General features: G+C 24.5%; 1 protein-coding gene across 3 annotated transcripts; it reads left to right on the forward strand.

The window, feature by feature from the left end:
* Positions 1–22: 22 nt before the first annotated feature.
* On the forward strand, positions 23–15,325 carry LOC140667707 (uncharacterized). Of its 3 annotated transcripts, XM_072895866.1 has the most exons (11): positions 23–349; positions 766–910; positions 4,933–5,055; positions 5,191–5,390; positions 5,665–5,874; positions 8,866–9,037; positions 9,605–9,671; positions 9,745–9,904; positions 9,991–10,128; positions 10,387–10,500; positions 10,586–15,312. In XM_072895866.1, exons 1-11 carry the CDS (start codon positions 276–278, stop codon positions 10,806–10,808), a joined length of 1,626 nt encoding a protein of 541 aa, XP_072751967.1. In that variant the 5' UTR covers positions 23–275; the 3' UTR covers positions 10,809–15,312. The 3 variants fall into 3 exon arrangements, with proteins under 3 accessions (XP_072751967.1, XP_072751970.1, XP_072751968.1); XM_072895869.1 differs by lacking the exon at positions 5,665–5,874 and having other exon boundaries at positions 10,586–15,325; XM_072895867.1 differs by lacking the exon at positions 4,933–5,055 and having other exon boundaries at positions 10,586–15,321.
* Positions 15,326–15,458: the final 133 nt, after the last annotated feature.

Consider the following 15,458-nt stretch of genomic DNA (forward strand, 5'->3'; position numbering starts at 1 on the left):
TTGATTTAGTCCAATACGCAGCACCGTATGATACCGTCTCATTTATTTATGACTGTGTGGATAAGTTCTTATAATCTGCTAACCTGGTGCCAATTACGTAGTCAAATCAGACATATTTAAATATGTGAAAAACAGTTTAGTTTGATTTGTTTTGCGTCTCAAACCGTAAAATTGAATAAATGTTGGCGCATAACTAACGTTAAAAAAGAAAGTGAAATCTATCTTAATATCCTCACCGCAATTTTATATATATATATATCAAACACATAGGAAAAATGGCGGAGCAGAGTGACAGAAGTCAATTACCGCCCGGTTGGGAATGCAGATATGACATTCGTAGTGGTCGTCCGTACGTAAAATATACAATAGAATACATATACATATATAATTTTTTTTTATCAGTAAAAAGTTTTCGTATAAACATCCTAAATGTAATGTCTCTTATCGAGTCAACAAACCCATGTTTTTCTAATGCAAAATACAATATGCATAGATATATTTCAGAATTTCTTAAAATTATCCTTTTATAGAAGAAATAGATAGAAATTATTGACGTGTTTGTTAAAAAAAAAACATACATTTAAGCAGATAATATTAATATTTAATCTAATAATTGATTTGTTTTGAGTTCAAGGAGAAAGTTTTTTTTTTTGCCTTAATAAGTGCATTAATCTAAAAATATTTTATCGAAAATCGATATGTTTAGTAATTCTTGATGTAAGAAATTAAATATAATTGATATATTGTTGATATATTATTTTCTAGATATTTTATAAATCATTTTAATCGTACTACAACATGGGAAGATCCAAGAGTAAGATATTGGCAGTATTCTCAGTATATACAATCTCAGAATTCAATGGCTCTGAGTTCAACTACTACTACTACTTCTCAGGATATTCCTATGCAGGTCAGTTCAGTAAAAAAGATAAGAATTCATGTTGAATGTAATGCTGTTGCTGGTTATATGGTAATTATTGCTATTATGATTTTCTTTTTTTTAAATATATTATAAATTTTATTAATACTAAAACAGTGTATTATACTAGTAAAATAAAACAAATATATTTTAATACATTTTTCACAACAACTAATATTTACATTACTTTTTAAGTTATTTTTATCATTACTTTATTATATTTTAAATTTATTTTTTGGCATTATTTCTATGTAAAGAAACATATCAGTAGAGAGAGCATTGGAATCAACACATCACAAAAGCTACTGTATAAGATCTTTTTAAAGTTCTTGGTTCCTTATTGGCATTATTCTAAATTATGTCAGAAATAAGAAATTATATAAGTTTTATTCTTGCAAAATTTATAAAAATAAATAATTTCTTTTTTAATACAAGCACTTCTGTTTGATAATATAGATTAAAATATATTTTTACTGAAAATTTTACTTAAACTTTACAGCAATTTTTATTAAGAAAAAAAGAGTTTTTCGTATATTTTACCAATATTGATAAAATATACTGCTTCATTATATTTTACCAATATATTACCCTAACCAATATTGTCAAACATGAATAAACATATTAAAAAAACTTATTTATTTTGATATATTTTGTAAAAATAAAACTCATATTCTCACTTTTAGTGTCTTAATTCAATATGGCTGCAATAAGGACACCTTACTATCTCAATTTTCTGTAGTCTTAATTAACGCTTGTTTAAAAAAAATATATATATACATAGTTTTTTCTTATATTTATTATCTAATTAACTTATATAATATTATAATATACAAAACTTAATATTACAAAACTTAAATGCAAAAATTACATGTGATAGAAAAAATAAGAATGAGATTAATCTTATTATGTGACTAAGAATATGTACAAGCTGTCTAGCAACTTGCAAATGTTTATATTTACCTTTTTGTAAATATATTTTTATTTATAGATTATTGATTATTGTAAAATCTATTTTATTTACATATTAAATTTAGAATATCATTTAATATTATAATCGCAATTTTAAAAGAATATGCCGCGAAAAAATCGGGATAAACTGAGACATCAAGTTCACGCTGCATCTCACTTTGTCTTTTGACAATTTTTTTAGCACTCTTGTCAAATTTTAAGCACTTGAGAATGCTGTGATAGTTCTACAAAAAGTTTTATGCGTAAAAATTTGAATATTATATAAGATAATTATATAAATTAGATCGCCCGAGACACTGGACGTAAATAAGATTCATGTTATACCAGCGTTTCGATAGTTAATTTGTTTAATAAATATTCTAATAATTTTCACGCATATCTAAAACTTTGTTCAGATATAAGTGATTGCAGAACAACACCAAAAATAACACGATATCTCATTTAAAGTCAATAGAACATTCGAAATATGACCATCGTCTCATCTCACAATCAGTACTTGTATGTTTGATGTCTCCTAATCTAATTTGTTTAATAAATATATTGTAATAATTTTTACGCGTAGAACTTTCTCTGGCAATTAAAAGTGATTATAGACTGACATAAAATCTCATTAAAGTCGATAGATTTATTGAAATAAAAGCAATATCTCATCTCGATATTTATACGTTTGGCATTTCAAACAATCTATATTGGAACTTGTTTAATAAATATTCTAATAACTTTGATATATAGAATTCTCTCTCTCTCTCTCTCTCTCTCTCTCTCTCTCTCTCTCTCTCTCTCTCTCTCTCTCTCTCTCTCTCTCTCTCTCTCTCTCTCTCTCTCTCTCTCTCTCTCTCTCTCTCTCTCTCTCTCTCTCTCTCTCTCTCTCTCTCTCTCTCTCTCTCTCTCTCTCTCTCTCTCTCTCTCTCTCTCTGTCTCTGTCTCTAGAAATTAAAAGTAATTGCAGAACGAAGAATAACACATCAATCGATAGAATTACTGAAATGTAATCAGCGTTTAATTTGGCAATTTAATTTGTTTAATTAATATCCTAATAATTTTTACGCATAGAACTTTTTATATAAGTATTATGAAACTCCTAAGCACTTAAAGTCTGATAAGAAATGCTTCAAAAATCGTCAGCAGATAGAGTGAGACAACGTGAACTTGATGTCTCAGTTTGTCTTGTGTAAATATATATATATACATTATGTATATATATATACATAATGTCTTAACATAATATTGAATATGAAATACATACTCTTTGTAACTTTTAAAGATAAAGAAATAAAAATTTTATATAAACGAAAAATTAACTTATTAAAATTTAGTTTTTTTTGGAGTACATTTATAAATCTAACTATTAAAAGTTAAAAGGCTCTTTCGTACGAATGAAAAATATTAGAAAATGCATGTAATAAAAAAAATTTATTTTAGAGAAAGTTGTATTAAAAAGTTTTGAAAATCTTTTTATTTTGAATTTTGAACAAAAATACCTGAGAAATTAAAGAATTTCAAGGAATATTTTTACAAGAATTGTAAATATTCAGATAAATTTTACATAAATTTTAAAATCCATATAAATCACTCTCTCGATATTATATTTATATTAAATTTTCGCAATATTTCCTCGATTAAAAGAAATACTGTTGGTACATGTGACCTATGTATACCGTTCTAGAGTTAAAATTCTACAAATTTTGTCTAAAAATTATTTTATTCTGCATATATATATATATATATATATATATATAATACATAATATTCCAGAAGATTTTAAAAGATCATTCAATTTTGTATAGAAAACTCCTAAGACAAATGTATATATTAGGACCGTAAGTTCAATGATTTAGTAGTTATTTAGTAATAAAAAATGTAACTTCGCTAATTTTCATTAATGATGCGCTCGTAAATTTATGTGTGGCTATGCGTGCGGATGTGCTTGTGTCTGCGTGCATACATAGACTGAGAAAAGGGATCAACTATAATTACATAAAAAAATTATATTTGAGATTTCTATTTTTATAGAAATTTGTTATTATACTATAATGTTGATAATAATGAATATAGTTGCTGCCCAAAAACTATAATTTATGATAACTACAATTATTTTTTTCTCTCAGTGATAGATAGTGTAAATTCTTTTTCAATTATTTTTTTCTCTCAGTGATAGATGTATGTAAATTCTCGTTTTTAACATTATCTATCCAACGTGGACATGACATATTGACTGTCAATGTAGCAAGACGTTGTGCTATGTTCAATTTTGGTTTAGTTCCTGTTGAATTTCATATTGTGCCAACACACAATACTCAAATTCTACTGTTTTATGCTAAGGAATTTCTGTTTAATTTTTACAAAGTTTAGAAAAAATATTATCCACTTTACAATACATGCTCTTTCATTAATAATCACTCAAACAATATCCTAAAAATTAAATCTAGTGAATTGATGTGTAATTAATAACGTCACGGAGAAAAGCAATAGGAACCAGCAGGGTGTAACAGCACAAATAAAAATTCCAGTTTTTTTATTTAAAAATACTTGAATTTTTATTTGCTCCCTTACACTCTGTGCTGGCTTCTATTACCTTTCTCTATGACGTTATTAGTTTTATTTAAAAGCCTTATAAATTATTATTTTTGTGTAATGTTATTTATTAACAACTATTCAAGAAAAAAATATATAAAACATTATTCAGTTTTTATAATAAATATAAACTTCAGTAAAAAAAAAAAGATTTTTTAAATATATTTTATTTTATATTTTATTATACTGTGAAAGCATTAATCATATGAAATAGAATATGGGACGATAAATAATAATAAAAGAAATTATAACATTATCCAAAAAATAAAATTTTTAATTTGAAACATATATCTTTGAGTTATATCTTATCTATTTAATTGTGTCGTCTTTTTCATATGTGTTATATATCACAAACGTCATCTCCTATTTTGCTTAAACTATATCATATCTTATCACACTTTAAATGTATGTATTCTTGTAATACACACGCTGCATTTGGATAACGCACAAAATATACCACAAATAAATAGACTGGAGGAAGTGGAAGTGGTGGGCACTTAAGTTATGTAGGTGGTCATAGGGCCCCACAAATTTATCCGACACCGTCCCCTTATCATAATCCACAACTAGCATTTTTACCTCCTAGTGCACAGGTAAGTAGATATTTATATTGGACCAACCTCTCACTTTCATGTTTATCATGCATGCGTTTATCAGTAAATTAGTGATCATGATCTGTAACATTCCTTCTTCAATCGTTATGTAGTTTAAATCATGTGTATGTGCAGGAACTGAAAACACCACTATCGCTGAAATCTACCAGTGCAGTGACAACTCGGTTCGGCGATTTAACTTTAGAATCCCCGACTCCGGTAAAAAATACAGAGACAAGCTTTACTCAAAACTCGGACTTTGAATCGCAAGTGGCAAAAATCAACGCTGTATTTCCGACAGTTTCTGATACACATATTCGTCTTTTACTGAAAAAGTAAGTTTCTTATACAAATTTCTATTAACGAAATGTTTTCTATCTAAAGTTTAATACTTACATTTGGTACATTTTCATGTCCATAATAAACATTCATATCAATACTAGTATGGAACATGGAAATATCAATATTAATATTAACATAAAACTACCATGTATAGATAAAATTGTAAATTTTTCAAGTACATTGGTTGTTTATCCAAGTCCAGCTACTATTTCCCTTAATTAGCACTATAACAGACTTAGTGCTAAGTCGACAGCCAATGTCTTTCAGATACCATAACAGAGCAGCTCTGGTCATGAGTGCCCTCCAAGTGGAAAAGAATCCTCTTTGCGCTCCAGGACCATGTACACCTGTAGGAGTGCATTCAAATTATACAATCCCGAGATGGCGTCTACCAGCTCATGCTATACATGCAGCATTAACATTGAGTCCGCCTCGCGGAGTTCGGCCAGCCCCTAACTCCCCAAAAATGAAACTTAGGTTTAATTATATATTCATAGTTTCAGTTTCTCACCACCCAATCTGGATGCTAGATGTTGATATCGTATCTTGTTATAATTTGAAAGAAATATATCAGACAAAAAGTATTCTTTTTTTTTGCATTGTCTAGTATATTTCACATATATAATATTACAGTGGAATCTCATAGCGCACTTTGAAATAATGCATGTGCAACATAACAACTAAATTTCACAAAAATAGAACTACTTGCTATAACGTTTCAGAGCTTCGTACAATGTGTTATAAGATTCTATTGTATTAATATTATATAGCGATAGCATGTATGAAATCATAGATTTCCTTAAATTATTTTTAGGCATTAATTGAAATGCAAACATTTATAGTAGATTAGCCGATTTTCAATTTATGTCATGCACGATAGCAAATGTTAAATAATAGTTTAATAGACAAATTTATTCTAATTAATGTTGCTATTTTAATTTTTTATTATCTTATTACTTTTAAGAAAAAATATTTTGTTATATTTATCAATAATATGCAATTTTAGATATTTATTATTCGAATTTTATTTTAATTTTTAATTGTTTTTTTTGGTTTATATACACGCAATATATAAATGTTTAGTGAAATTTCTGTTATTTACAGTAGGTTGGTTTAAGTTTTATTTACGTATCATTTTTGTTTGTTTAAATTAAAGCTTTTTTTTAAATTAAATATTATTGTTTATTAGTTATATTATTATAGTAATATATTTTATACATAAAAAGAATAAAAGAGTTTTTGCATGTATCTTTTTAATGTTTTATATCATTTATTATAATAAAGTAGAATTATACGTGTGATTTATATATACGCGCATACACACACACACACACACACAGTGTCTTATTTTAAATCATAATAGCTGTGTACTGTATTGAAACTATTCATTTCTGAAAAAATTGTTTATAATAAAAATTACACATGTAGTTTCTCTCTCAATTATACATTCTATAATAAGATTTGATTTTAAATATACTAACGCTTTCAAGATTTTAGAGTCACTTTTATCTTTTTGAATAAAGAGAAACAATATTTATATATATAATTGTTTTTTCCAAAAAAAAGAACAGTTTTAGAGATATTTAACTGTGTAATTTAAAATGAAACTCTATATACATATATTTTTATATAGAATGTTTTGACAATATAATACATATAATACAATACTTTCAACATAATACTTTTTTATAAAATGTGCCAACTTATAAAAAATTATTTTATATACAGTATATATAGACATTCAACTGGTATCATTTTTATAATTCTATAAAAATATTAATTTCAATGAAAATTAGTTTAGGTAAATATTGCACAATTTTAATAAATATTGTCTAATTAATTTTTTTTATAATATATATACATATATTTTTAGTTTTTTAAATTTAAAATTATGTCAAATTAAAGTAAAAAATATCTCGTAAACTACTCAAATTTTAGCCATTACATCCTCATAACTTTTACATAGAATTTTGTGTGTATTGCGAAAAATTGATTTATATAAAAAAAATTGGGATGATTTCATTTTAAAAAACTAGATTGACTTTTACATACATATTTACCTTTATATACATGTTGACCTTCACTTTGGCACCACCACTCAAAGTCAAATTAATATTCCTATCGTCTTCCCCCTTCAAACAACTTATATGAAATTTTGGTTTATAAAAGATAGAAAAATGTAAGGACATTAAAATGACTCACCCTGTAAAGTCCATAATATATAATTTGAATATACTATATAACAATACATATATGTATATATACATATAATTCTATTTTCAAACAATGCAATATTTATCTGAAATAATTTTTGCTAAAATTAATATTTACAGAATTATCGAAGTTTTTAGTTGTGTGTCTCATCCTTTATATACATATGTATAATATATATGCATATCCTAAAACTTTTTTTATCTAAATACTATAGCAAGAAAGTTGTTGAAAAAATTAAGTAATAAAAGTTTATTCTAAGTAACAGTTTTAAAATATAAAGATTTAAAACTGGCCAATCGCTGGCTACGGTTAGATAAAAAAAATAAGATAAAAAATAATTATCTAATCTTAAAATATTTTAATTTTATTAATGTCATCATTTGATGCAAAATTACTTGCCTCCATTCTACGTTTGTATGCTATAGCAACAATATAATTTTTATACAACTTATAAGTCTATTAAATATAATAATTAATGACTTATAAATTGTATTTTATTCGTTATTTTATTCGTTACGTTTTTACTTATCACACAGTGCATTTATTGAATTGTAAATCAGTATTGTACGTTAGTATATATGATAATGTTGCGGAAAACACGCACACATTGTTTTTGTCTAACATCAGTAAACGTGTGCATGACTGTTAAGCCTACCGTACGTGAGATTCACAAATAGGTGTTTAAACATAATTTGTGATTGACCAGCTTTAAATTCTTATATCTGAAGAAATAAGTATAATTAAGAAATAAGTATATTACTGCTTGAAATAAATATAAATACTTTAAACTTAATTTTTCTTTTTTTATAATATTTTAACTAATTTTTAAAATTTTAAGGTACCTTATATAAATAATAAAAAACTCATTTATTCTTAAATAAAAATCAAGCATGATAGTATATGTGCATGTACATTATATCTTAAAAAAATTAAGTAAAGATGAATATATAAAATAATTTATCATTTATTATGATAAAGAAAATTATTACATTTAGTCAATTAGTTTTAGTCAATCGAACACATATTTCGAGTAAATTATTAATTCTTTTGTGTTTGTTATTAATTTAGTCATCTGTTAGATATACAAATCACATTTAAATAAAATTATATTAGATTGTCTATTGGTTTAATATGATGTTATAATTTGGAAAAAATATATAATATATACAATGCATCATGTTTGTATGTTATGTACATATAGTAATAATATAATTATATTAAACATTTATACGTGTTTGTAAAATATGTGTACAGGTACCTGAAAAGTATATTTCCAAAAGTGGACGAAACAATATTATTGGATATACTAGAACAAAGCGATAACAATGTGCAGAAGGCATCTGAAAAACTAATCGATTTAGGGTATGAAAAACGAAATACTACTTTTCCTACCAAGACTGTAACAAGAAAGAAAGAGGAAGAACAGGTAATGAATTTTGTAACATATATCTCACGTTATTTTTTTAAAAAACAAAGGTAATCATGTTAATTAACGGAGCTAGCTCCAATGACTTTGACTTTGACATATATTGTCAAAATTATCGCTCTACATGTAATCTTTAAAAATGATTGCACGTTGTTTATTAACAAATAAAAATTCATACACAAAAGTAAGTTTATAATAAAAAATTTAATATTGGCATTTTGTAAGAATATTACTACTTATATCAATTTTCGAAATTTTTCAACAGCCTATATAAAAACTCATATGTTTGTCTAAATGTGTGCGTGCATCCATTCGTCCGTCCATATATGTGTAATGGCTTTATAAAATGTGTCCAATATTTTTTATTATCAATTTTAAATATTCAAACTTTATTTTTTGCATAGAATTTTATTTATAATTTTTTGATAACACCGAGCGACAATTAAAATCTTTTGAAATTTACTCAGAAAATTATAATCTTGGCAACATATGTCAAAATCAAAATCATTAGGGTTGTTTGCTCTGTTAATGGACTTGATTACCAAAAACAAAAAATTTGTTTTGTAGACAAATAATGAGCCACCTGCACCTACACCACCTCCACGCATGAAAAGTTTAGAAGAAAAGGATATATGTATGTATTCTATAGTTTACATTTCTTTTTTCTACTTATCGTTAATCATATTTCACATGAAAATATATTATAGTGAAAAAACGTTTAATGGAAAAATATAAAATGGTACCAGATCGAGTGGTAATGCTTGCCATGGATAGTGTAGATTATGATGAAGAAAGAGCAATACATATATTAGATATAGTAGTTGCAGAGGAAGCTAGTCGTCCTCTGTGTACTTCTAGCAGCCAAAGGTAATATTTTATTTTCAACAATTTACAAAACTGTATATACAGATTTTTATTTTTTTTCCTTATTCTGGTTATATGAAATATTGCAGCAGTAAAAGTAATGAACGAAAAGATAGTCCGCCAGTAATGGAAGCTATAAAATTGACTGTCTCTCCGGTTAAAAAAATAAAAAAAGATGCAGAAACTGAAAAGTCGAAACGGTCAAAAAATAAGACTGAGATACCGAAGTAAGACACATTCATTTGTTTTTTGAAAATATAAAATAAAATTTTTTTTTATGTGTGAGACTTGATTACTTCCTTTCTGGTTTCTGTGGTTGTATAATCACAAATTATGGAACTTATATATAATATTTTAATGACTACATTTCTATTGAAGAATGAAATGACTGTGATTGGCTTTTTTAGAACTACGGATATTATTAAACTTGATTAAGACTGACGTGTAAACGTAATCACTAATATGTTTTCTTTATATGTTCTTAGAGTTTCACGTGGAACTAGTACTACAGAGGATAAAGAATATAAATCTCCATATTTAATAAAACCGATTGGCTCAAACTCGGACATAGTAAAAGGAGCAAATAATGATTTATTATTGTATGTTGAAATATTATTTAAGATATAGTATAATTCCTTATATATCTTGTGTAATATCTTTATATTAAATAAATAAAAATTTTAGGCCAGATTATGCACCATGGTCGGGGCCAGATACAAGTTTGCTGTCCAAACAACCATTTTCGAGATCACTCGCGATGGGGCATGATGCAACTTTACTTTCTACAAATAATTGTCTCGCTAAAGGACCGCAGTCTGAATTACGAAAAGGACCACTGAGAGGATTAGCTCAAGGTTCCATCTATTCACAGAGGAATGTAGCCAATACAGAGAGTCGTGGTAAATGAAATATGTGCAATTGTTTCCTTCTTAATATTTTTACATCTATTAAATAGTAAACATATTAAATTTTAATTTAGTGGCAATTGTACAATTGTCTCATTTGTTTTGGGATATCATATATATAATTATTGATTTGTATATTGAGACATAATCCATTAATTCTTATACTAATTTAGAATTTTAGAATTTTCTAGTTTAACCAACAGAGAATCGCGCATTCTCAAGATTTTTTTTAATTATGAAGATTTTGTTTTAGAAAACAACATATATATATGTTTAATATATCGAAACAGTTATCACAAAAAATAATATTGATTTCGGGATGTTATAATGTCTCGTGCAAAATAGAATTTTTTCAGTTTTTCTTGAATCAATATTAATAGATTTTTAGAACAATTAATTACGATTTTAAGATCAAAATTAGAAAATTTAAAATAGTGAATTCTATATGGTGACTATCCGAAATAAATAATTTTTATATTTTACAGTAGAGTCTCGTTAATTTTGACCATAGAGATGAAAGAAAATTCTTAGAAAAAAAAAACATTAAAGGGATATCTCCTTGAAAATATTTTTTCATCACAATGCAAAAACCTCATTCATCCGGTATTTATGGTCATTTCTTATATTTAAAATCGTTTTAAATAAGGTCTTAAGATTCCATTCGGCTATCTGATTGCTATCTAAACGGAGTCTGAACACTTAAGAAAGTATGACTTAAGATGATCTTAAATATATAAGAACAAATATATAAATACCGGTCATCGTGTACTTGCGTGGATGCATGTGTTATCTAATAGACCTATTATGAAGGTGAGCTATTAGTGTTGTTGAAAATGTATGGAGAGAAGTACTAAAATTAACGGTCAAATTTAAGGAGACTTTACTTTATAATACATATATATCGATTTGTATCAAATACGGTATCTATAAGTTTTTAGATCTATATCTATAGATTTTCGCTGATTATAAATCATAAATCAAAATTACAAATTTAAAATAGCAAATTCAAATAGCGGTTCAAAATATTTTTGATCTACTTTTTTTAAATTTGTAATTTTAATTTAAGATTTATCATCAGCAATTCCATAAACTTATAAATATCAAAGTTAATACAAATCATTATGTATATATGCCATGGACATAATAAGAATAATTCAAGCATTTGCATTGTTCATACATTTGTATTGTTTTGTGTGGTGATGAACACAAAAAGATAAAAGAGCAGAGAAAATATTTAATAGTTTGTTTGTATAGAACGATTAGTTTGCATGATTTTGAATGCTCAATTCTGGCCATTCCCATTTTTTATTAAAGAGAAATGAAATTTTTTTCTTTCTCTTTTTACATTTTCTTCAAGTTTCCTCTTTATATTTAGTCTATTTTTTTATATGTCTATGATATATACAAAAATTAATGTCTATCATGATATTAAATTTGCTATTTTAAATCTTGTAATTTTAAACATGCAATTTTGTAATCAATCAACAATCTCAAAAATTTTTGATGTTGAATTGTTTATGGGTTAAAAGAACATTTCATTTTTACAACCATATTACAATGTTTTTGTGGCTTTTTAAAAGTTAATACAGATTTATTTTATTGATAATTTACAAATATTTATGGCTTAGTAAATGAACATATATTTTTTATTATGGTTATTATATATACATATATTGTGCTTATAAAGTCATAATAAAATAAATTTATTTTATTAATATTTTTTTAAATTTAATTTATATTTATTATATTATTATATTATTAATTTATATTTATTATTATATGAATTGTTTATTTCTAAAACGCCATAAATGAGAATTTTTTAAGCCATTAATGATACACATGGATGCATAAACTGTAGTGCATTTTAATTTTGTCAAAATTATTGATATGATTTATCTCATATTAAAAACAAACAATTTATAATGCAGTCACTTTACAGTTATAGTTTAATGTCAAATAAAGATTTATAGGGCACGAAATTTAAATAATGTGGCAGTGTATACTTTATACCTTAATAACAAAATATCTAACTTTTATATCTAATCTCTTAGTGATGTTTATGGCTATCATATTTTCAGTTAAGAATGAGAACTTTGCAAGTAATGGCATGTAAGATATTGATTCTATATGTGTAAATATTGTATAATGTGTATCTATAGACATTAATTATTAACATACATTATTACTAATATAACGTATATGTATGTGTACATTTTTTATATCATTTTATGTGTGTAAAAATAATCTATAATATTAATTGTAATGCATTCTACTTTGTCTGTTGATACGTAATTTCCAAGAAATGTTAAAAAAATTAAAAAATATTTTATTTGTTCATCAATTTATTAAGTTTTTTCTTTCAATCGTGCATTTAATATAACACACAATTTAAATGTTTTAATATCTGATTCCTAAAACAAGAAAACACACATATATTAATAGTATTAGTAGTTTATTTCAATTATTTTTTGTTCACATAATAAGATATAAAATTAGATCTTTTTTCTTGATGTTTTTTAAACATAAAAAATAATTAATAATGCTTATATTATTTTTCTATTTTAAATGTTGTGAGATATAACTGTGAGATTCGTGATACGTCCAGTATATTTATACATTCAACAAAATTATGCCCAATGTTACACAAAATAATCAATGTATACATTTATAACAGAAGTGTTTTGTGATGTTAAGAGAACAAATAGTAACTAATCGAAAAAAATGAGATTAAATGAAAGAAAAACCTACAAAGAGAAAGGTGGTCGTTCATAAACACCCACTTAGTTTTGATTTATAAGCTATTTACTTTATGAAAAAATGTATTTTTTACATTTTTATAACGGATTTTATAATTTTGACTAATCTTAATTAGTTTCACAGAGTACCTTCTCTAAATAAGAGGCTTCGCCTCTCAGCCACACATTTACTTTATGATAAAAATAAATTTTAAAATCAGAATTTGAAACTTTAGTTTGTTATATCTTCTAAATGCGTTATATCTAGGATTTTAAAATTGTAAATTTAGGTTTAAAACATATAAAAAAGATGATTTTAATCAAATTTAGTAAGTCATTGAAAAAAACAACAATAAAAAAACTGTTTCTTTTTATATTTATATTTGCAGCATTTAAAAAAATTTTTTGCAACCTTAAGTTCTTTTTAAGTAAAATTATTTATTATTAAAAATTATTAATTTATATTACCAAAATTATTTTATATTAATAGCGATATCATTTTTGTTATATTTTAATATAAAATAATGTTTAAAAATATAAATTTTGAATATTTAACTAGATCGTTATTAACATTAATAGTTGAAATTATAATGACTTGTTATTATTAACAAGTTATTTTAAAAATTTATAAACGGTAAAGAGTTACTTTTCAGAAGAAGGAATGGTAACGAATTACTTTTATAAATTCAGTAAATGTAAAATGCCTGCAATATGCCACCAGATTAACAAAAGTTATTATAGCAAATTGGTATCACCTTAGAAAAATCTGTTTTGAACAGATTTGGCTAACTAATAATGAGTATATACACATGATTCAAATCTGTGTAATTCATGATTTTACTCTGTAATTACGTGAAAGTCAAAATGTGATTGGTGAAATGTAACTATATTTAACTATATTTAAGTACATATTTACTCTTGTCTATGTATTTATTTATTTTCAAAATTTATATAATCTTAGACTTTGTGTTATAGAAAATTGTTTTAAATTGCTTTCTTTAATGAAAATTTTGATCTTTTTTTCTCTGTATATTCAGATTGTAACAAAATATTATCTAAACTGATAAAATATGTTTTTCTAAAATAACTTACAATTAAAATATTATAGTGCTACTGTCTACTGTGTCTTACAGTATAAAAATATTCGAATTCAAAAGAAAGGTTGAATAGTAAGAACAAAAGATAGATAGTAAATGATTGTTTTTTTATTTTTATTTTTTTTGTTCTATATCAAAATATTAATAATATATGTAATAGTTATATAACAAAATAAAATTCTAAGATATATTTGTATTTTAGCTCTATATCCCTATATATATTTTCATATTTACTTGTATATTACATCTAATTTTTTTATTTATTTATAAATAATATTTTGATGGTATAAAAATTTTATATCACAAAATAAATAACAAGATTTAATATCATGGCTTTAGCACTAATAATACTTCAAAATGAGAAATTTATGTATTGTTAATTTATGAACAACTTACATTCCATAATTGATAGTAATAATTATTAATAATAATTTTACTTATAATCATTGAAAAAGCAGACAGAGAAAGGGCGCAAAAAAATATAATGCAATCTACATTTTTTATTATTTCTTTAAGTAATATTTTCATCACAATCTGCTTACATGAATAAGTGCAATTCTATGTACTACTTCGAGAAATTTATCAATATATTTAAATACAAAATTTTACAAATAATATTTATTTTTCTTATTTAATAACATATTTTATATTTATAGCTTGTAAAATAAAATTAGATAGTAATTAAAATAAAACTTAAAAAAATAAAATAAATTAAAAATAAAAATTCGAAAAATAATTCTTATTACAGTTTTAAAAATGTATATTTAATGTATATTTGATAAATTTCTTAATAGCACATATGCACTTTTTTTAACTATAA

This window comes from Anoplolepis gracilipes, chromosome 7, assembly GCF_047496725.1.
Source record: "Anoplolepis gracilipes chromosome 7, ASM4749672v1, whole genome shotgun sequence".
Taxonomy (NCBI): domain Eukaryota; kingdom Metazoa; phylum Arthropoda; class Insecta; order Hymenoptera; family Formicidae; genus Anoplolepis; species Anoplolepis gracilipes.